The sequence below is a fragment of the Conger conger genome, chromosome 16, assembly GCF_963514075.1.
Source record: "Conger conger chromosome 16, fConCon1.1, whole genome shotgun sequence".
NCBI classification, from domain to species: domain Eukaryota; kingdom Metazoa; phylum Chordata; class Actinopteri; order Anguilliformes; family Congridae; genus Conger; species Conger conger.
The window spans coordinates 16,877,496-16,900,200 of record NC_083775.1 but is presented as its reverse complement, the minus strand read 5'-3'; the positions used below and the strand labels follow the sequence as shown (position 1 = coordinate 16,900,200).

At 42.4% G+C, this 22,705-nt stretch overlaps 1 protein-coding gene across 1 annotated transcript; it reads left to right on the top strand.

The window, feature by feature from the left end:
* The first annotated feature begins 7,739 nt into the window (after positions 1–7,739).
* On the top strand, positions 7,740–22,252 carry LOC133115250 (palmitoleoyl-protein carboxylesterase notum1a). Its single transcript, XM_061225061.1, has 11 exons — positions 7,740–8,128; positions 14,952–15,004; positions 15,481–15,576; positions 17,298–17,358; positions 18,002–18,060; positions 18,584–18,686; positions 18,915–19,106; positions 19,434–19,531; positions 20,573–20,720; positions 20,876–20,923; positions 21,548–22,252. Exons 1-11 carry the CDS (start codon positions 7,776–7,778, stop codon positions 21,852–21,854), a joined length of 1,518 nt encoding a protein of 505 aa, XP_061081045.1. The 5' UTR covers positions 7,740–7,775; the 3' UTR covers positions 21,855–22,252.
* The last annotated feature ends 453 nt before the right edge of the window (positions 22,253–22,705 follow it).

The following is a 22,705-nucleotide window of genomic DNA, read 5'->3' as shown; positions in this document are numbered from 1 at the left end:
CATGTGGCGACGGTTTGCGAGGGTGCTGCGAATGCACTGAAGCAAATCAGTGTTTTTGTTTGTTTATGTTTATCTTACTTTTGTCTTTTATTTGTAAAAAATAAAACTGTTTCTAATTAGGGGCTAATTTAAAACCATGTTTACATTCGGTTCTCGACATTGTGGATGAGAAAGAAGAAAATCTGTTATGGATATAGTCTCAGTTCAGGGAGAAAGACACAAAACAGATCTGTGAAGATGGATTTCTGGATTTCAACACCGTTTCTGTTTTAAGTGGGTACTACTAACCAACATGTTCCATTCTGTATCTATGGATGCTGATGCCAGTTATCTCTTTCATGCAGACTCACACACTTTGAGTCTGTGCATGACTGTGTATTACAGTTAGATTCTCAGAAGAATTGGTATCGTTAAATGTGATTATATATGAATGGATGAATTACTGTTATTGAATAACAGTGCATGCACCATATTAACTTGGTACTGTAGCAAACATTATGTGCATATCTAAATTCAAGTTATTCCATAGTAGTACTATAGAAAAATATAACAACGAATCAGAGCCTGTGTGAGAACTCAAATGAACAATCCGTATAACACATATATTCAACCAATCAAAATATTCAGCAATATATTTGACCCATTCACCTATTTCATAAAAATGTATAATTCATAAATATTTAAACTCTTCTGTAACCTCAATTTGGCAAACAAAGCTTGCAAACACAATGGCAATCAAAAGATCACCTGGGCAAATGCCATCTTTGGTCCTCCTTAGATTTTTGCATTGTCAAAATGGCACCCATTAGATGAATGATAACACATGATCAGCAGTTGGGTTATGTTTGCAGTCATACTCTCGTGATTCACCTAATTTTAGATAAATGTAAAGTCAAAATGTGTGTATTAAATACCTCTTGAGCAGTTAATGTAATATTAAAGGGTCTGAATGTAATTAGCAGTTAATGTAAAATTAAAGGTTACTTCACTTATGGGCATGTTTTTAGATATTGCTCACAATTTGCAAAACAAAAGTAAGATTCTGATTTTCTTTTTTATACTGTTTACCATCAATATTTTCAGTTTTCTATGTTTTAGAGATTTCATATATTATATTAACATTTATGAAACTGTGCAGATTACAAACATTCCTACAACAAAGAGAAACATTTCTTTGATGCCACTGAAAACATTAAACCTGATTTTTTTGAGGCAAACCAGCATGTCCTGAAAACAAGTAGCATGAGAGCTAAACAACCAGGCAATAAACTTTGCCTGATGCTACAGTACCATTTTTGCGTATTACTTAACTATAAGTATCTATAAGAAAATATTATTAATAATTAATAAAATAATTAAACATTTTAAGGGCAAAGATTTTATAATCTTTTTTGAATATTTTTGAAGAGTATATTATTCACGTAGCTGTATATAAACTCAGTGAGCACTTTATTAGGTAGACCTATACATCAGCTTGTTAATGCTCATATTTAATCAGCTAATCATGTCGCAGCAACTAAATGCATGTAAGCATGCAGACATGGCCCAGAGGTTCAGCTGTTTTTTAGACCAAATCTCAGAATGGGGAAGAAATGTGATCCATGTGACAGGGTGGTTTGAGTATCTGACAAACTGCTGATCCCCTGGGATTTTCATGTACAGTCTCTAGAGTTTGCAGAGAATGGATGAAAAAACAAAAAAACAGAAGTTTTGAGTGAGCAGCAGTTCTGCGCCTTGTTAATGAGAGAAGTCAGAGGAGAAAGGCCATACTGGTCAAAATATCCATGCATTGCAACAGTGGTATGCAGAAGAGAGTCTCTTAACACACAAAGTGTCAAACCTCTAAGTGGATAGGCTACAGCAGCAGACGACTAAAAGAGTCTAAAAAAAGTCTAATAAATACCTAATAAAGTGCTCACTGAGTGTATATTTAATGCATCCCATAATAATACCATCATAATTGAAGAATGTGTGAAAATCATACTGAAAGTAAAGGTTTTTCCATACACTGAAAAACATTTTTCATTGCTAAACTTTTTTTTTTCTTTAAGGTTTCCTTAACTGAAATAATGTATGTTGTTAAGTTGAATGAACCTAAACATTTGGAATTGAGAATATCTAAAAACAAGTGGTGTAGCAAATTTGAGGTTTATTCAATGAAGCATTTTCTTCAGTGCAGGGACTGACAGGCAGCAGAAGAGGCAGCTAATCTCATTTTATTCATTAATGACCACGGCAAAACATCCAGTGTATCGTGGGCTACTTCGTTCTTAAAGTAAAGCTAAGATTCCCTGGGCTTCTTGCAGCAGATATCCAGAACAGTAGGCTGAGCTGGCACCACGAGCTGTGCTGTGTATGGGAATAAAAGCAGAAAGATGCCACTTAAAAAAGTTTTTTTTCTTTTGCAACCATCCTGTGAAATATAGAGGTTTTATAGATGGTGATTTCCCCTTTGTTCTCCGGTCGAGGCTCTACACCTGTTTCTGATGATGTGATTCTGAGCCTGTCCTTTTCATGAAAGCGATCCCTCCTGATCTCTTTGATGTAACCTGATCTAACAGTTCCAAGATAACAGGATTTGAAGATCATGCATGGGCTTAACACAAGCACGTACAATGGGGGGCGGGGGATGGTTCTGAATGGTAGAGGTTCTGTGTGTGTGTTAGTCTAGACATGCATGTGTGTCTTACGTACATGTTTTTGTGTATTTGTGTGTGTGACATAACCACAGCATGGTGGGTTGATGGTTTAGAGACGGAACACAGAGGAAAAAATGAGGAGAGTGACATAGTGAGGGAGAAAGAGAGAATGACTGAGTGAGAGAGTGAATGGCAGAGTGAGAGATAGAATTACAGAGGGAGAGAGGGAGAGAGAGAGAATGGCAGAGTGAGAGAGAGAATGGCAGAGTGAGAGAGAATTACAGAGAGAGAGAGGGAGAAAGAGAGAATGGCAGAGTGAGAGAGAGAATTACAGAGTGAGAGAGGGAGAGAGAGCGATCCTTTGAGTGACAGGTATAACCCTCTTGCACACCAGGTGGGTTACTTTATGCATCCTCTCCGAGCAGCCCCGTGAATGGCAGGAGACCTGTGAGTCCACATGCTGCTGCTAGCACATGAAAGGCAGGCCTGAACTTCACCGGGGGGGGGGGCAGAGCGGGGTCTGGGGAATGTGGTGGGGGAGCATGTCTGTCCGCTCAGAGACACAGGGACAGCAGGTTCAAACAGGGTGTCTGATGCTGCACAGAAAAGGGCCTGTGTAGCGCAGTGTGGCGCAGCAAAGCCTAGCCCAGACCAGCTGAACTGGATGAGCAGCCTAGCTAGCCTAGTATTAGCAAGAATGTCACACTGGCCACACATGCCACAGCATGACTCAGTTAATGACACAACAACACACCTCAGTGCAACACATCAAAACATCCCTTGAAACAACCCCAGTCCCAAAACAACACAAAAAATGCGATAGGGTGCAGGGTGTCTCAATAGGCGACAGCATGCCTTGGGCAAACACAATACAATACAACACACAAGTGTGTACCACCCTCAGAGTGCTTTAACAGAAATTCTGGGTGTCCATCTGTGAGTGATTTAGTGGTAGGGTTTTTGGTGATGAATTGTGACAAAAACGCGAGGTATACGTTAAAGAGACCAGGACCAATCAGCGACTGATCCCTTTCCCCTGGGGCTTGCACGCGTCTAAATCGGAGATTAGATTTAGATTTAAATCAGATATCTGTTTGAAGTTCCCCATGAATTCCAACAGCCCCCACCGCGGTGACCTCGTGTCACATTTACCTGTTTGCCCTGGAAAACTCTTATCACATCTACTCATCGATGTGGGCCCTTAATTCTCTCTTTCGTATGCGTCCACATTTTTTTAATCGTGTCCTGGCGGTCGCCTGTGCGCAGAACTGTTACGTCGCAGTTCCATAATCCTGCAGTGGCCGAAGCCACAGTCTTACGAGTTATTTTGCTATTTTGATTTTTCCTATGTCCTATATCATGTTTTACCGTTTTGGTTTTTTTGAGCCATGTATGTGGCGCATCTTTTTTTACTCGGAAAGTGTGTTTGTAAGCATTCCAAATAGAAAGGGTAATAATAATAATAATAATAATAATAATAATAATAATAATAATAATAATAATAAACTAGTCAAAAGTTTTAATTCATGTTTATGGCGTAATTAATGTTGTTATAGGCAGAAAAACTATTCCCTATTGCAATAACGCGTCTTGGGCAATAGCATTGGCAATGCCAACACTATTTTAGAATGCTATATATTTTTTATATATCCGAAATTTGTTAGCGATTATTCTCAACTATTTGACAAACTGTATGGTGCGTGCGTTGTGGGTCCTTGTTTCCTGCATGTTCTAGTTTCCTTCCAGAAATAAAGCGTTGTTTGTATAAAATAACAGCATACCTGTAAAATAATCTTCATGATTTTCTTCCCCCTCCAGAGATTTGATCACACGACGCGCGTGAAAAATAGAAATAACGGTTGGAGAGTCATACCCACAGAGGTGGTTCGTATTATAGCCAATTAAATGAATAACCTAGCTTTTAAAAAGCAAATATATTATTGACTTTACCTTTAATGTATAAATTATCCAATCCCATTTCCTGAAAGAGAGAGAGAGAGTGTGTTTGCAGTACCACTTTCTGCAAAATTAAAAGCCTTTACAGCAGCGTAACGTTAATCTCGCCGCTCAGGTATGCTGATTTTGTGCTGCACATCACTAACGCGTTAGTCGATGCATTTATCATGTGCAACCGATGACACTATAGCGAGCTCCTCTTTCAAGGTGAGACGGAATAAGCGCAATAGCAAGAGAAAGAGGACTTGACCTTGAACCTCCACGGATATTTAGGTTTTAATTTGAAAATGTGAATATTTATGGTAGTGTGTCAGCTTGAAAATGCATTCCTCGGTCCACATGCAAAAGTTAAAAGTGTATTTTAACTTTGTTTTAGAACTCCCTTATCCAAAAGTAGCATATCATGTAAACCAACAACATATCATATAACAACAAGTTATGTTTGTAAGTAGGTAACATTCTGGTATTTTTCCCCGTAAATAATACATTGTTTTCTATGTTATAGCTATGCGTCACAATTGCTGTTGCTTTCAAAATAAAATACATAATGTTGTAGTCATAAACTGAACTGATAGGCATATGTGCCTTAAGATAATGTATATATGCTACAATATAGAAAAGATATGCTGTACTGAAAGAATCAGAATGACAGTTCCGTTGCCGTCGCCCTGGCTACCTTTTGCTTGATCTTGGTAATCCTTTTGGACCTCTGTGCACTTACATGTGTTAAAAGTGACTGTGTTTACCCGCCATCCTGTGAGGTCGAAATTACAGGACTGCAGTTAGAAAGACAGCTACAATAAGAGATGTGTTAGTCTAACCTGCCTGTAAACGCCAAACGGTCACTCTAGCTGGCATGTTCCTCAAATGGAATTGGCTGCCTCGCGCGCTTCTGATGTTCAAGGAAATCTCGACATAGCGATCCAAAAAACCTCAACCACGAATGAGATTCATATGCAAAGGTGTGTGATTCCCTTCAGGGTGCAGAACCCTGGAGGCAGTTCCAAACCTGTAGGCTAGTGGATGAGGAGGGGTTGGGCAGGGTGAAATAAAGGCTGGTAGTTGCTTTGATCGTTACTATATTAAAAAGTGCCCCCTCCAGCAGTTCACAAACACTGCCTGCTTTACATTCTCGAGCGCGGGCTCAGGCAAAGGTATTCATTCGCCTTGACTCAAGGACGCACAACTCAACAAAAGGTAATCTGGACGAGAATGTAAATGCAAATTAGCCTACTCTTAAAATCATTGTGTTCTGATAACTTTTGGTTTGTTGATAGGAATTTAGTCATTTCATTTGGATTACTTTTCAGGTGAAGGTGAGGTACAGCTGAGGTAAATGTATATATGCTTTAAAAATGATATTATTTTTAAAGACGGATTATTAATGTCACTATTTAATACAAGTAATAGTCAGGGTATCCATTTTAACAATAGAGATGATTAATGAACAATTATAAAATGTAGGTTATTGCACCCCTAAAATGTCGTATAGACTAATTATTTAGATTTTCACAACAACGATCATCGTGGTAATGGTAATCTTACTTATCATAGTTATCATTGTACCTTCCAAAGTAAAGATACAAAATATATATATATATATATATATATATATATATATAGCGATGCAGTTTAATTAGCAATTAGCCCACGAAACAAAATTGTGAGATATACAAGTGCAATCGAATGCAATCCACTAAATGGCGTGAAACAAACCATAAACGCATTAAAACACATTTGCCCTCAGGATGCCGTTTGCGAAATAGCCTGCAGTACAAAAGGCTGTCCTTTAAATGTGTATGCGGGGCTTTAGATTTGTGGTGTAAAGCAGAAAAAGGCACTCATGTGTACTAGTTGACAGTTTCTTGAGAGCTCCCTGTGAGAAATGGAATAATGTAGCCGCAGTGAAATTCCCATTGTCCGAATAAACAAACTGCGTCTTTCTCACCCGTCTTGGCTGTCAGCGAGGAATTGATCTTCAAAGACTGACCTCAAATGATTAATAGCCGCGGCGCTTATGTTTAATCATAGGGCAAGATTTCATTACAGAACAGAACAGAATTGTTGTCTTACGGACAGAAACGCCGTAGCCACTATATTTTAACATATCTTCATATAGTCTAGCCATGCCAACGCATTCTACTTCTTTTTTTTATGGGTAGAACCAACGCAAATTATAGAAACAATAATAATTGTATCTAAATATATGTATGTATTCTTATTCTGAACAACAACAACAATACTCCTACTAATATTAATAACAATACTACTACTACTACTAATAATAATAATAATATGTATTATTATTATTAATAATAATTATGTATTTATATATACGTATGTATTCATATATATATTTTTTTTTATCGAATTAGTCTATTTGGGTTACTTTAATGGATAGTTTCTGCTTTCTTCTCATGGTAACTGAAATTGTATTATTCCACTGTATTTCGTAAATTGATTTAGATCTTGACGCTGTGGCTGTGTTGCTTTCCTTCCCTGGTTCCTTTGGCAAATATGCAAACACGCGGGACTTATTCTCACTCCATAAATTCGTGGGGAGTGGGAAATAACCATGCAAGGCAGGAAAAAAGAACACCACATGAAATAATATATCGTACATCAAAAGAGCAGACGCGTGGGCATCTTTCTTAAAACACTGAAACGGGGGGAAGCCTGTCTCTCAAGATCACGCCCCTTTGTCCGGCCCTCTATTGCGATTGGCTCACATGAGAGACAAGGGAACGAAGTTTGAATAAAGTTCGGGAGCCCGTGGCAAAAGTAGTTCACCGGACAGACTGGAACCAAAACAGTGGCAATCTTGAGAAAATCCAAATCCTCTGCTCTTGGGAACAGCGGGAATACACAAAGCCATTTTCATAATTTAACGTTTTCATGAGCGAATACAACTAAGTGCAGAAATATTATTTAAATACGATTGTGAATTACACTATTATAGATAAAGAAGAAATATTAACTCTTTGTATTATTGGCATATAGCACAGGCGTTTACCTCTAGTGTTTCAGTTTTCCGTTTGTACTGTTATTTATTATCGCCTACTTGTTGTCTATTTAATTGCATCTTATCTTCTGTTTTTCGTTTTAATCATTGTAGCTAAAACATTCAAAGGGAGATAAGCTAAATATACAAAGAACAGAAAATAAAGTCGAGAAGCAGAAATGAAGTTCGAGTGCTTTTCGGAGAGAAGGAGGACCGTGAGGCTGTTCCATTCCGTTTTTTTGATCATCTTCTTGCACACCGGGGTCCTTGGGGGGAGAAAATTTCGAGGTGGGCGAAACCCACAACCACGACGGACACAGCCCTCTCCCACGTACCGGGACCGGGGCGAGGCCACGGAAAGTTTTTCCTTGGATTTCACACCAGTTGAAGAAAACATGGACAATTTTATGACCCAAGTCAAGAACCTAGCGCAGTCTCTTTACCCGTGCTCGGCCCAAAAACTTGACTATGACATGAAATTGCATTTTCTGGAGAATACATCCGTCACCTGCAACGACGGAACCCCTGCGGGGTAAGTGTACCTTTAATTACAGCCCAGTTAAGTGGTTTTAATACATATGCAAGACGCTGCCGCGATAGCCTGTATAGGATTTCAAACAGAAGTTAGCGGAAATTGCATATGCTTCCTGTCACCCTGAATAGTGACAACTGTAGGCGACATCCACCAAAATGTCGCCTTTTAATCCTTAACTATCCATGTCACACTGGACACGCGTGGTCAAGCAACAAAGTATACCACAGCGCGCAAGAGTAGCTATAAAGTAATACGAAGTCCTGCATCCAATCGCCGTGATTAATATGCTACTATGTCTTAATTCCAAACATTAAATATAATCTAATTGAGATACATTTCACAAGTTAGGCCTACTCTTGAAAATCAGTCTGTCTGTAATGAAATCCATTAAGCGTGGAGGATTTGGCTGCTTTATTGTGATTGATCAGTCGCATCTGTTCGGTTGTAAAAGCATTTGCGTGATTAACAGATCACGGCCACATGCTGAGCCGCACCCCTCTAGTAAAGACGCGTTATACGGTGCAGTATTATTTTGGGGTAATTGCAAGAGTATTAAATTATGTCTACTGTAGCGATTTAACTCTGCTTCAATCCATTTGCGTGTTGGCTATACAATGTAGGTTTTAAAACGAAATTATCACAAGCAACCACTGGAGATGAAGAGAAGAGAGTTTTTGAAATTGAACAAGGAGAGTTATCCATTGTGCTTGTCGTAGGTAACATAGGCAGGACATACATGCTAGAAACGGGAGATCGGAATGTTTGCACATTGCTCGTTGTATAATCATAAATTAATCGCGGTATAGCGTTTGGTAAAGCACAAGCATTTGTCTAGGGGATTGGGAAGGTTATTAAAGTTCACACAGGAAGAATGGGCGATGCTTTGGATAGTTACTGTCTTTGATACATAATTATTTGCAAATAACCATAGATTACAGGGCCATGTAGTCTTTTCTGGACTGAAACCACGTTACTTTGGACTAAATCATACGAAACGAACATTTATTTAAAGATCACATTGTCTCATTAGTAGGTTATTTATGCTTGAGTTTAACGGAAGCTTTCTCGGAGCCGCAAGTTCAAGATTGTTTGATTAGGAATGTGTTATTCCAAAAGAGGTAAACGTCCTTCTCACTGTAACTTTCGATTTGTTTTTTCTAATGATACGGCAACAAAGGGTTTAAATGCTGCCTGACTCGCTTGAGGAGACTGCATATACTTTTCAGATTTTGATATCAGCTTCATTCCACTGTTTAAGCTTCAGTTCAGCATTGAAGGACGATTTATGTTTCTGTCAAATACTACAATAGCTATCGCAAGGTCTAGGCCTATATTTTAACCCAACCTGTCAATTGATTAAATGATGTGCTCTCGTGACATTCTTCCATGACAGCATGGGTGAAAGATCAATGTGACATTTTGTTCCTTAAAATAAACGTAGCCCATGTTAAAATAATGCATATATTTGCACATACGTTTAAAGCAAACAAACACTAAAACTGGTTGAGAGTCTACCATTTACATTAAGCGACAAAAAGATGCATAACAAACGACGTCGCTCTCAGCTTTCCTTGGGAGCTTTGCAAACAGCCAATTCTCATTGGTCTCTCATATGCGATTAACACTGTTCTGTTTTGCATGACACTGGCGACTTGCTGGCAACGTACTACATTAGGAACCGCTTGACAGCATCCAGTTATTTTCGCGGAAATATATTAGGCGCGCGCCTTTGAACTGCCTGGCGAATTACTCCGCGAGGCTGTGGCAGATCAAAGGGATTCCTCTCCAGAGAGAGACCGCGGTTTATGTGAGGCGAAATGACTCGTGCAGTGCACCTGGCTGCCATCCAGGAAAAAAACCCAAACATCCGGAGCATCCCCTTCTTCTCCAGACTGCGGACAGACGCGTTACAATCCAGCAATGTACTATCCGATTTAGAAAAGTAATTGGCTTTGGGCATGGGGTTTGCTGTAAAAATCGAGGGAGCTGTTATTCTTGACCTACATTTTCCTTTTACTACGTTCCCTTACTAATACAGCCTTTTGGTTAGGTCGAGCTCGTATTGGCGTGTTTTTTATTTTTTATTTTTTTTTAAGTCTGAGGATATGTGTTTTGAAAAGTATTTTATCCCCAACAACGATACAAAGCTTTTCTTTTGGTTGTTCGACCATAACGCATGCCCGGTTAAATTTGCCGACGGACTAGCCTGCAAGGTGACAGTCCCGTTCTCCATTCAATTGCGAGAAAATCTTTTCCCTTTTTAACAGATATTTTACACACATTGGTAAACTTGTGCCATACACTGGAACACACTCCAGGTATATTGCGTTCTCCATGACTGATCCAGGATCTGCTAAGCGCTTGCTGTCGTGCGCCGAGAAAGCTTCGTGCCAGCGCCGGCCTGCTCCAATTTTCAGCGCTTTCACTTCATGAATGAAATTCCGCTGTCCTGCCTTGCGGTAGCAAATTAAATTTCAGTGGCGCTTTTAACTCTGTGCCGCTTTTCCACTCACATCTCCCATTAATATGGCCATTCATAATTCACGACAAGAAAGGTAAATTATGCAATCATATTTTACAGTTTTCTTTTTATTGCATAAAGTCATTCACAATATGGCAGAAAAGACCTGCATAGTGCATACTTCTGTTTGATCATTTAAAAAAAGAAAATGTGTATGTTTGAAAAATAGTTTGCCAGTTAGACATCACACCACACATCAGTCCCACCCTGTGAAGTAACTCTTTCCTGTAATTCCAACACTAAATGCAAAATCTGCTTGCTTAGACAGCAACACATTTAAGCTTAAGAGTGGTGATTTGTGTTGTCAATCACATAAACATTTTCTGCAAACTTTAGAGACTGTTTAAGCGGGGTGCATGTTCTCCACCACACACAGACAGATCCCACCTCCCGCATGTATACAGTGTATCACTATTTTTTGAAGACTGTGATGATTATTGGTGACCTCTAATGTGCAATTAAAGAGACAGGGTAGCCCTTAGATAGGGGTAATTCAGTTGCTGGGTTTGAAAAAAATATTATTTCAGGTTTAGTTTGTGTTTTTCGCCCAGACAGTTTTGCATGTGATGAAGGATATCTATACATTTATAGAAAAACCCATATTCCATATTTATAAATGCAGAGAGAATGCTTTCTGTTGACCATTGATATCCAACTGAAATGACTTGAAAAAAGTGAGGAATAAACAGAAAAAATAAACAGTACTAATTTCCTGCAGACAAAAACGCACATGAATGTATTTCTTGACACACTGGCAGATGTATGCATTAAATAACAGTGAAACGTGAACAAAGACATACAGGTAGGTCTCAGGGTTACAGGTGCTAAAAGTGTTGCCTTGTACTGCCACACTGCCTGCTTCCGATGAGCAAGTCCAAGTTGGGTGCCACCATCCAGACCAGCGCCAGGGCCCACTTTGCCCTCCACCAACCCAATCGCCCCAACTTCATCGCCCTGTCAATCAGCCTGGTGGTATTCATCCAGTTGCGAATAAGCAACCAGCAGCCGGTATATGTGCAATACAATGCCCCGCACAATCGTTCCCATGGCTCCATTAAAGCAATACGGCGGTTGACTGAACACACGCTCACTCCCTGCAATTCCCAACACTTATTACAGTAATTCAGTAATTGTTTACAGTTTCAGTACCTTATCCCTTTTTTGCTAAAAGAGCACTTTAGCTGTAAAATCAAAGCCAAATGTTTCCACGTGTGATCAAACCCTTGGGTCTGAGCACATGTTTTGCATCAAGGTCTAATATGAAACTTTCTGCATGGACCAGCGTGCACTGTGATCTGCACAGAGAGAGAGACAGGAGTCATGTGAAGGGAGACTCCTAATTCATCGTGCTACCGCTTTGGAGCACGAGCAGGGAGCTTCTTGAAGACTGTAGCTGAGGTGTAAACGATTTTGTTAAAGAAAAATAAACTCAGTATGAAAAAAATTGTATGTCTGCGTGAAAACATACCCGGCTCCAGTTTCACGTCTTTCAAGGTGGAGTGGGTTTCTGGCGTGGTCACCGAATCAGCTTCCCCAGCAATCATGTGGTTACAGCTGGCTGGGTCTCCAGGGTATATGTACTCTGATTAACTTTTACTTCACCTTTATCAACACTCACACAAGGTAACATCTTATTCACATTACTGTAATTCTAAGTCTGGTTCATTTACACAGCTGTCATCGTCACATCTTCTTTGTGTTTCAGAAGCACTGGGAGTTTGGTTTTTGGCCTGGATTAGTTTTAGGAATGTGCTCTTCTTTGTGCTCGAGGATGGCGGCAGGACCTGCTGATTTGTACATTGATATTGCTTGCTTCCAAGGTTTTCTAGGCTCCAGTGGGGTCAGAAGATAAATGGGTCAATAATAATAATAACAATAACTCCTTGCATTTATGTAGGGGCGACATGGCTCAGGCAGTAAGGGCAGTCGTCTGGCAGTCGGAGGGTTGCCGGTTCGATCCCCTGCCCGGGCTGTGTCGAAGTGTCCCTGAGCAAGACACCGAACCCCCAAATGCTCCCGACGAGCTGGTCGGTGCCTTGCATGGCTGCCAATCGCCGTCGGTGTGTGAGTGTGTGTATGATTGGGTGAATGAGAAGCATCAATTGTACAGCGCTTTGGATAAAGGCGCTATATAAATGCCAACCATTTACCATGTAGCATCCATTCGGCAGGAGCAGATGTATGTCGGTAGGACTGCTGGCTGAATAAGGTTGAATATGGGTTGAATACGATCCCTCAGGCATATTGCTTGGGGGTCTCTGGTTATATAATTCCTTCAACAGTCCCCAGGCTGAATGAGCAGTTGCTCTGGGGTAGCTGAGTTGAAATTCAGTTCAATCCAGTGTTATTTGTGTGGCACTTTTCACAAAGGAATTTGCACATTTTTGGCTCGGGCCCCAGGTCCCTATGAGCAAGCCAAGGGTGACAGTGGCAATCAGGGGTAGCAGGGAGGGGGAGCGGGGTTCACTACCATGCGCCTGGCCAAAGTCTGTGAACATCAGTTCCCCCGGAGTGGGTGTGGACGCTCCCCAAGCGGTGTCCCACTTTCTATTGAGTTTGTGGCGGGATGAAGGGGAGCATTTGCACCGCCCTCTGTGGTAGGCTACTCAGCCCGTCATGATGCTAAATGTGCAGCATTTATTGTGATTAACTCACTCAAAGAAGCACGTTAGTGCACACCTGCTGCAGAATGAAGCTTACAGCCAGGTAAAATATTTGATATAGTTATTGATTCAGCACATGCTCTTGCACAGGCTAAATTAGTTTCAGTCCATAACACATTTAGGGTGGTTAGTGTACTAAGGTGTCACCACATACGAAAAGTCAAAGCATATAGTGCCATCTCTCTTTTTCTCTCTCTCTCTATCTCTCTCTCTCTCACACACACACACACACACACACACACACACACACACTCACTCTCTCAATGATTATCAACAATGTGGTGATGAAATTATTAAACTATTAAGCTTAAATTTTTAATCAGAACGTCTCAATATAAAATGATTGACAATGTTACTTATCCCAATAGGCTATATTAATTTATAGATGCTTAAAAAAAAAGAAGAAAAAAAAGAAACATTATAAATTACATTGCAACTCTTTATAATGTGTTAATTGCGTATGGAAAGTGCGACCCGCTCTTGTAAAGCCTCTGTTATGGAAATTGACGGATGAAAGTCTAAAGTCTGTGCTGTCATTGTCCCTTGCCTGTCCTTGATCACGGATTTACGCAGTCAGATGAGATTTAAAGAGGTCGGTAGAGATGAAAGCCAGTGGTTTGTTCCCTAGCTCTGGGGAATCCTGACCGTGCCAGTGGAGCGCATGCCAAGACTCTCGTGAGAGAGTACCCCGCCGGAACAATAAGGGCGCCATAGCAACAGAGAGGCGTGTGGACGTAGTCATGGCGACGACTGTCCACGTTTGATCTCTGTTTTTAATTCCCTCATGACAGAGGACAAGGGGTCGCGCCGATTTTATCCTGCGGCACATGAAAGACTTCTATGAGGCAACTGTTAAAGAATGATGACTGAAATATCGCATCAGGGGGGTATGGGATAATTCCGTTCCGGCCAAATCGGTCCCCTGCGCACTGAAAACGCCGCAGTGCATCTCAATGCAGCCGCCTGCTGCGTCTGTGTTACCCGCTTACACGACGTGGAGCCCTGATGCGCTTACACGCTGTAACTATCGCTGATCGTGCGATCGCGTGTCTCCGGGTGCCTCGCGTGTCTCACGCCAAAAATGTCACTCAGCTGCTTGGCAGTTATTAACTTATCCAAAACCTGTGCAATAGGGGCCCACTCGTGTTTTTATCGTTCGTCCAAGGGGGTTCGGTCTCGCACAATTGGATGAGAAGCAACGCAGACAAACACGTAGTTTGCTTTCGGTTTTTCAGTTGTTGCACAATAATTGCCAACCAACCCGGAGCCTTATATTGTCACATACTTTAGTTTAATCTTTTTTTTTTGGCTGCTGCTGTGAATTGTAATTGTACTGCTTGAGGGCATGACGTGTTGCTGCAAAGATGGGGCAAATTATTTTGTTCTGGAAGATTTAAGCCTAACTAAACACAAGCAAAGTTCTTGCATGCATTAAATTACAAGCGCAATGATTATTATCATTATTATTACTATTATTACTATTATTATTATTATTATTATTATTATTATTATTATTATTATTATTATTATTATTATTATTATTATTATATGACATAATATAATGACATAATATAATGATAGTCAGCAGCTGAGGAATTTGTGTGTTAAGTTCTTCCTTCTGCTTTGGCTCCTGTAGGTACTACCTGAAAGAGTCAAAAGGAAGCAGGCGGTGGTTGATATTCCTCGAAGGTAAGCTCTACATTGGCCTTACTGTCATTTTTCAGGTGTTGCACTGAAACTATCTGGATCAAATGGTGTCCTGTGCGCTTTTTATTTCCACATTCTGTCAGCATACGTCGCTGCTGTAGCAGCGCACAAACATATCCCACAACACGCCCTAAAATTTGAACGTATAAGCGAGCATGTACTTTTTTGATGAAGCCATACAAAGAGTACAACGATCTGTCGATCCGTGCAGTGAATTTAAAATACTGCAACATGATAAAAAGATGCTGTTTTCTTAAACTTGCTCAATTTAAGTTGAACTCAATGTTTTATACTGATTTCAGTGAACGCCTACCTACTCTTTGGAAACCACCGTAATGCATAGATGTGACTGGGGCGATTGTTTCGCTGCGGCTTTACACTTGCTTAAACATTCATTTAATAAAAATCTATCTGACCTGTAAAATTTCCATTTCTTCTTTTTTACCTGAAAAACGCAGGTGGCTGGTACTGCTTTAACAAAGAGAACTGCGACAGCCGATACCAGACGATGAGGCGACTCATGAGCTCCTCCCAATGGCCGCTGACAAAGACAGGTGAGGGGGTCTAACAGCTCTCCGGCACCTGCCGTCCACCGACGGCGGGCGAACGGCCTCGGTTCACGGACTGGCCTCTTAGCCTCGGAGGTCTCGGGTTTGATTCGCAATTGGGTCGATCCCATTGGTCACAGCAAGGCGTTGCCCGGGTCATGGCCTAGGCCAGGGGTCGGCAACCCTGGTCCTGGAGAGCCGCAGGGTGTGCTGGCTTTCGTCTCCACCTTAAAATAAGCAACCGATTCAGACCCAAGAAACCAGGTGAGGTGAGTTAACTGTGCAATCAACGGCTTTCATTGATCAATTAATGCCAAGTAACAACGAAAGCCAGCACACCCTGCGGCTCTCCAGGACCGGGGTTGCCGACCCCTGGCCTAGGCGTATGAGGTTTGCGTAGAAGGCAGGTGGAATGCAAACATGTATTTGTCCTGACTCTCCTCTGCGAATAAGCAGAAATAATGACAGGCGAAGCAGGGACATAAGCCGTGCTAAACCGCAGACGGTGAACATGCTGCAGTGACTTCTCCTCTGTGTAGTGTGTCATAAGCGGGGCGGTGTGTGGTGTAGGTAGGTTAGTACACAGCAGTCTCGAGCTGTGACAGACCCGTGCGGCTACATACCCCTGAGTGATGGCGAATATCCCTTCCCTGCTTCAGGGGAAGGTGGTCTGAAAGATGAGACACAGTCCACTCTCAAACGGACAGAATGTTTTCCCCCTGCGTGTCAGCTCTGCAGGCAGGGAAAGGTCCTCAGCTCCTACACCGTTAATAGGTGCAGCGGTTAGAACACAGACTTTGAAAGCCAGTTCAGGCCATGCGGCTGTGCCCTTGGTCGGGATACCGTAAACAGGCTAGCCTCTTTCCGCAGTAAGCCTCTCGGCCTGAAGTTAATCCCCAAACAACCTTTGAATGGCTGGGCAGTGTGAGAGAGAACAAATGCTGACAGCTTTGTAAGATTGACAGATGTTTTTTTATGTGTGGATAGACAGCTGAAGCTGTAGAAAGGACTCGTGATTCTCCTCTGCCCTGTTCAACAGGGACACTGAATATGTCTTTACACACTGGGGGGAAAATGCCTGCGTCTCACACTGGGATAAAGGCTGTTATTAGTGTTCAGATTATAACAGGGGGAATGAGAAATAACATGTTCCGGTTGTGTGTGTGTGTGTGTGTGTGTGTGTGTGTGCGCGCCTCTGTTTATGTGCATGCACGCATGTGTGTTTGTGCTCAGATCATAACCTTGTGTGCATGTGTGTGCGTTTAAGTCCACATAAGCAGATTTTGGTGTGCACTCTTGACTCTATTGCTCACAGCTTATTCATTTATTACATTACATTATATTTAATGAATGGGAATTAATTACAGAGACCACCTCACTCGTATACAGTCGGCCTACACTCCCCTCCCTCTTTATGAAGTGTAGTCCTTCAGGCCAATGAGTGCTGAGCGGACAGAAGCGTTGTGCGCCTCAGAGGTCATACAGAGGTCATACAGAGGTCATACAGAGGTCATACTGGCTTGTGTGCGCTCGCCTGAATCGGCTGAAGGACCATTGGGAAGGACCTGAAAACATGGCTGGGCATTCCAAAAGAGTAGAAGAAAGGAATAAACTTAAAATATCCGTTGATTATTGAAGAGCAGCTAAAATGTCCATATTTTATCTTATATGATTGTTATATACACACAAGAAATTAAATGTAAATTATTAATCTAATTCCTCCCCAGGCACCGGCATCCTGTCACCTCAGCCTGAGGAGAACCCCCACTGGTGGAACGCAAACATGGTGTGAGTATCCCCTCCTCTGTGTGTGTGTGTGTGTGTGTGTGTCCCCTCCTCTGTGTGTGTATGTGTGTGTGTGTGTGAGTATCCCCTCCTCTGTGTGTGTGTGTGTGTGTGTGTGTGTGTGTGTGAGTATCCCCTCCTCTCTGTGTGTATGTGTGTGTGTGTGAGTATCCCCTCCTCTGTGTGTATGTGTTTGTGTGTGAGAGTATCCCCTCCTCTGTGTGTATGTGTTTGTGTGTGTGAGTATCCCCTTCTGTGTGTGTGTGTGTGTGAGTATCCCCTCCTCTGTGTGTATGTGTTTGTGTGTGTGAGTATCCCCTTCTGTGTGTGTGTGTGTGTGTGAGAGTATCCCCTCCTGTGTGTGTGTGTGTGTGTGTGTGTGTGAGTATCCCCTCCTGTGTGTGTGTGTGTGTGTGTGTGTGTGAGAGAGTATCCCCTCCTCTGTGTGTGTGTGTGTGTGTGATTTCCTTTGTTGGTGAATGTGTGAATACTGTTTGTTGGTGATTGTGTGAATGTTCTCTGTTGGTGAATATGTGAATGTTGTCTGTTGGTGATTGTGTGAATGGTCTGTACTAACTGAATGCTGAATTCCCTGTGTTGGTGATGATTGAGGTTCAGACTGATGGTGTGAACACTGTTATTCTAGGCTCATTCCCTACTGTTCGAGTGATGTATGGAGTGGAGCCTCACCCAGGACAGACCAAAGTGGGTGCCAAATGTGTCTTTTATGACATTTTTTAAATACATATGGTATATTATGTGTGATTATGTGTGTACTGTGTGTTTGCGTAACTTGGGCTTTATTTTTCAAACTGATCTCAGTTAATGTGTAAATGTGTAAATGTACGTGTGATCGGAACCGATCTAACAAATTCCATTGGATTTACCAAACACGCATAGACAGTTTGTATTTGCATGTGCATTCATAAATACCAATCAATCATAAACAAAAATAAAATAAAATATGAATGAATGGAATATTAAAAGCACAATTCAAGCTTTGCTTTAATTTCCGCGCACATAACGAACAGCTGAGAGCACCTGTGAATTCCTACTGAAAAACCGACATGCGAAAACTTTGATAAATCCCACATTGTTTGTGTAAATAAAATCAAATAAAATCAATTTCCAAAGGATTTACGGTCACTCTCCATCGGCACATGTTTGATCAATGAGGCCTGTGTGCACTGTGAGTTGTTTGTGAACTCACTCTTGTTGTGTCCTGCAGGTGATTATGCCTTTATGGGGTCTCTGATCATTAAGGAGGTGGTCAAGGATTTGCTGGCCAAGGGCCTGGACAACGCCAAGGTGTTACTGCTGGCTGGGAGCAGGTGAGTGTTCACTCTGTGTGTGTGTGTCTAAGCCTGAACATAAACGCACACATACACATGCCCTGTGTCTGTGTGTGTCTGCGTGTGTGTTTTCTGTGTGTGCCTCCCTGCGCACGTGTGTGCGCATGTGTGTGCTTTATATCCATGTGTTTGCTGGTGTGTGCACATGCAGGTGATATGACGTGTATCTTGTTCTGACCTGTGTGTGTGTGTGTGTTTTGGGGACAGCGCTGGTGGTACTGGGGTACTGCTGAACGTAGACCAGGTGGCTGAGCAGCTCAGGGAGCTGGGCCACACAGGGGTGCAGGTGAGGGGGCTGTCCGACTCGGGCTGGTTCCTGGACAACAAACAGTACCGCTGCACCGACTGCGTGGACACCATCAGCTGTGCCCCCACCGAGGCTATCAAGAGGGGGATCCAGTAAGATAGTGTGTGTGTGTCTGTGTGAGTGTGCGTGTATGTGTGTGTCTGTGTGAGTGTGTGTGTGCGTGTGCATGTGAGTATGCATGTGAGTATGCATGTGTGTATGTGCGTGTTTTTGTGTGTACATGAGTGTGCGTGTATGTGTGTGTCTGTGTGAGAATGTGTGTGTGTGTGTGTGTGTGTGTGCTTGTGTGTGGCATATGTGTATGTGCGTGTGTTCGTGTATGTGTGTGTGTGTGTGTGTGTGTGTGTGTGTGTGTGTGTGTGCATGTGTAGTGGTACATTTGCACAGAGACTAACGAGAGCTCTAACCTTCTGTTTCAGGTACTGGGGTGGAGTTGTCCCTGAACGTTGTAAACAGGCCCACGAGGGGGAGGAGTGGAACTGCTTCTTTGGGTACAGAGTGTACCCCACTTTGAAGAGTAAGAGCTGGGTCTCCATTCTTACCTCTGCTTACGAAGTCGGGAAGTGCACCTCCACTCCAACTTCATATTAAGGGCCTTTAATACCAGTGTAATTGCATTGTTATTACACAGGCATGTGTGTTTCAACCAATGTGCTTTTTGTAACATCGCACTAGTTCTAGTTCCAATCTTAAATGCTGGCATGATAATTCTCATTTTTAAAGTACAATTGTGACACTGGTTCCACACCACCAGTAGACTTTTCTGTCTTACATACAGAGTAAATACAGGTGTTGTCTACAGGCCATGGAGTGCAGATTAAGTCTCTTTAACATGTGACATAATGGTTTATGCACTGACTGTGGTCAGGACTGATGATATCTGTACGTGCGTATGTGTCTTTCAGCAGTAGGCCAGGGTGATCGTGTCCCGTTGTATGTAGCATTAGGTAGTTGTATATATGTGTCCTTTGTGTGTGTGTATAGTAGTGCCATAAGTCACTATGATATACACTCAGGGAGCACTTATTTATGAAACATGGTATTTATGAAAACATATTTTTTGTACTTTTATGCTGTTGTAGCCTATCCACTTTGAGGTTTTTTACGCATTGTGTGTTCAGAGATGCTCTTCTGCATGCCACTGTTGTGATTATTTGTGTTACTGTCACCTTCCTGTCAGCTTCGACCAGCTGCTCGCTGGATGTTTTTTGTTTTTCCCCCATTCGCAAACTCTAGAGACTGTTGTGTGCAAAAATCCCAGGAGATCAGCAGTTTCTGAGATACTCAAACCACCCTGTCTCGTGACCAACAATCATTCCACAGTCAAAGTCACTTAGATCACATTTCCATGTGTGCATGCTTTTATGCATTTAGTTGCTGCCACATGATTGGCTGATTTAATATTTGCATTAACAAGCTGGTGTACAGGTCTACTTAATAAAGTGCTTAGTGAGTGTATATGGTGTTCGCACTGTGTATGTGTATGTGTTTATAGTATTGCCACAGATAACTATGATGTGTGTAGTGACCGCAGTGTACATGTGTGTCTTCTCCCCAGGCCCTGTATTTGTGGTACAGTGGCTGTTTGACGAGGCCCAGCTGACAGTGGATAACATTCACCTGACGGGACAGCCAGTGCAGGAAGGCCAATGGCGATACATCCAGAACCTGGGCAACGAGCTGAGGAACACGCTCAAGGACGTTCCGTAAGCATTGGCTCCCCCTTTCGGTCACAGCCGGTACTGCGTGACCTTAATGTCCAAATCTGAGTTTGTGTTCCCACAACCAAGCAGCATTGCTTTGTAGTTTTTTTGTTGTGTGTTTGTAGTTTTTTTCTGTTAATGTGGTTTTTAACCTACAGGGCCATGTTCGCTCCAGCCTGCCTGTCACATGAAGTGATCACCAGAAAGTGAGTGGAAATGGCACTCTTCATTAATTGCACATATTGGGAAGCTCCCCCTTTAAGAATGTTTAACTCACACTTCCATATTTCATGAATTATATTTCGCATAAAATGAGCCCAGTTGAAAAACAAGTCACATGCTGTATGCCAATGTAGTGGGTGTTGGATAATGTTGCCAAAAACGGTTTATTACATTGAGCGTCTGATGGTGTTCATTTTAGAGACCTAGAGACTTTTCAATTGCTTATTTTTATCTCCTTGCTTCCTTTCCTTGCATCCTTTCCTTGCTTCTAGCTCATCAGAGGAGGCAAGGAAAGGAAGCGAGGAAAGGTCATGCATTCGTAAAAAATACTTCCGCAAAGGATGCACTCCTGTTTCCTTGCTGAAGAATTATTTTGGGAGCCTCCTAGTTCCTCGCTTCTCGCTCCTTCCTGGAGCATTTTTCGGGTTTGCAATGTCCTTAAAGATGGCAGCCTCTGGGTCAGTTGAGGACAGAGGAGACCATGGCGGATAAAATAAGGGATAGGAAAGAGCCAGTGGTCGGTACAGTCTACCTCAATTCTCTGCGCTTGACAGATGAGAGGAGGTCTGGTCTGCTTACCCACAGCGCCCTCTTGTGTTGTGTCACAGTTACTGGATCGACATCCAGGTGAAAGGCACCTCCCTGCCCAGGGCTCTACACTGCTGGGATCGCAGTCTCCACGACAACAGCAAGAACAACAAGGCCCCGCCCAGGGGCTGTCCCGTGCACCTGATCGACAGCTGCCCCTGGCCGCACTGCAACCCCACCTGCCCCACCATCCGGGACCAGTACACCGGCCAGGAGATGAGCGTGATCCAGTTCCTTATGCACATGGGCTTCGACGTGCAGAAGATGGCTCAGCAGCAGGGCATGGAGCCGGGCCAGCTCCTGGGCATGCTCAGTAGCGGTAGCTAAAGGGAGGGTGGATCCCGTCTCCTCGCCCGGCCCTCTCTCCCATATTCTCACACCCAACCTGACTCCCATTTCTCAGTCCGCCCACCCCTCTCCATCCCATGTCCCAGTGCCTGCCTCCACACCACCATTTTGTCTTTGCAGTGCCCCAGGCCAGCTACCCTCTCTCAGCCTCATTCTCATCACAACTCCCGCCCATGTGAAAAATAGTATGCTGGAGTTTATTTGAAGTGTACTATCTTATACTTTGGAATACTTGAAGTATTAATTGAAGTTTATTCAAGTATCCATGTTTTTTTCTACATGGGCTCTCCAGCCTTGTCCTCAAATCCTAACTCCACCGTTACTTATTTCCACCCTGACCGCACACTTCACCTTACGCCCTCACTCCAACCCTAACCGCACCCCCAAACTCTGACCACGCCCGTGCCCCCGCCCCTGGCTCCGCCCTCTCTCCCTCAGCTTCCCTCTGAACAGACGATGGAGGGGGAGCACTCACCTTACAGCAGGACTCATCCTCTGCTACTCTTTTCTTTTAAATTATCTTTTGGTTTTAAAAGAAAAAAGAATAATAATGAAGAATGTAATCCAGTTTTAAGGATACAATTTTTTTACCTTTTTTTTTTTATTTTTTTACTCTAGGTTCTTTTTTAGGCTTGGTTCTCGTCATATTTCATATACAAGACAAAATACACCAGGGACTGTAGAGTATAGCGTTTATGATAACAAAAAACCTCTATATAACATATAATGTTTATGTGTATGAACGGGCATGTTGGGCCATGTATATAAGCTGGCCTGAATCTGCATTTTTCTGGATTGGAAACCCGGAACACTGGACACTCCTCCTTGAA

What these genes read in the sequence shown, in the direction of transcription:
- LOC133115250 (XM_061225061.1), top strand. Translation starts at nt 7,776, where the DNA reads ATGAAGTTCGAGTGCTTTTCGGAGAGAAGGAGGACCGTGAGGCTGTTC. An exon ending in ATGGCCGCTGACAAAGACAG is followed by an intron (nt 15,577 to 17,297) that starts GTGAGGGGGTCT and finishes ATTCCTCCCCAG; the next exon opens with GCACCGGCATCCTGTCACCT. An exon ending in CATGAAGTGATCACCAGAAA is followed by an intron (nt 20,924 to 21,547) that starts GTGAGTGGAAAT and finishes GTTGTGTCACAG; the next exon opens with TTACTGGATCGACATCCAGG.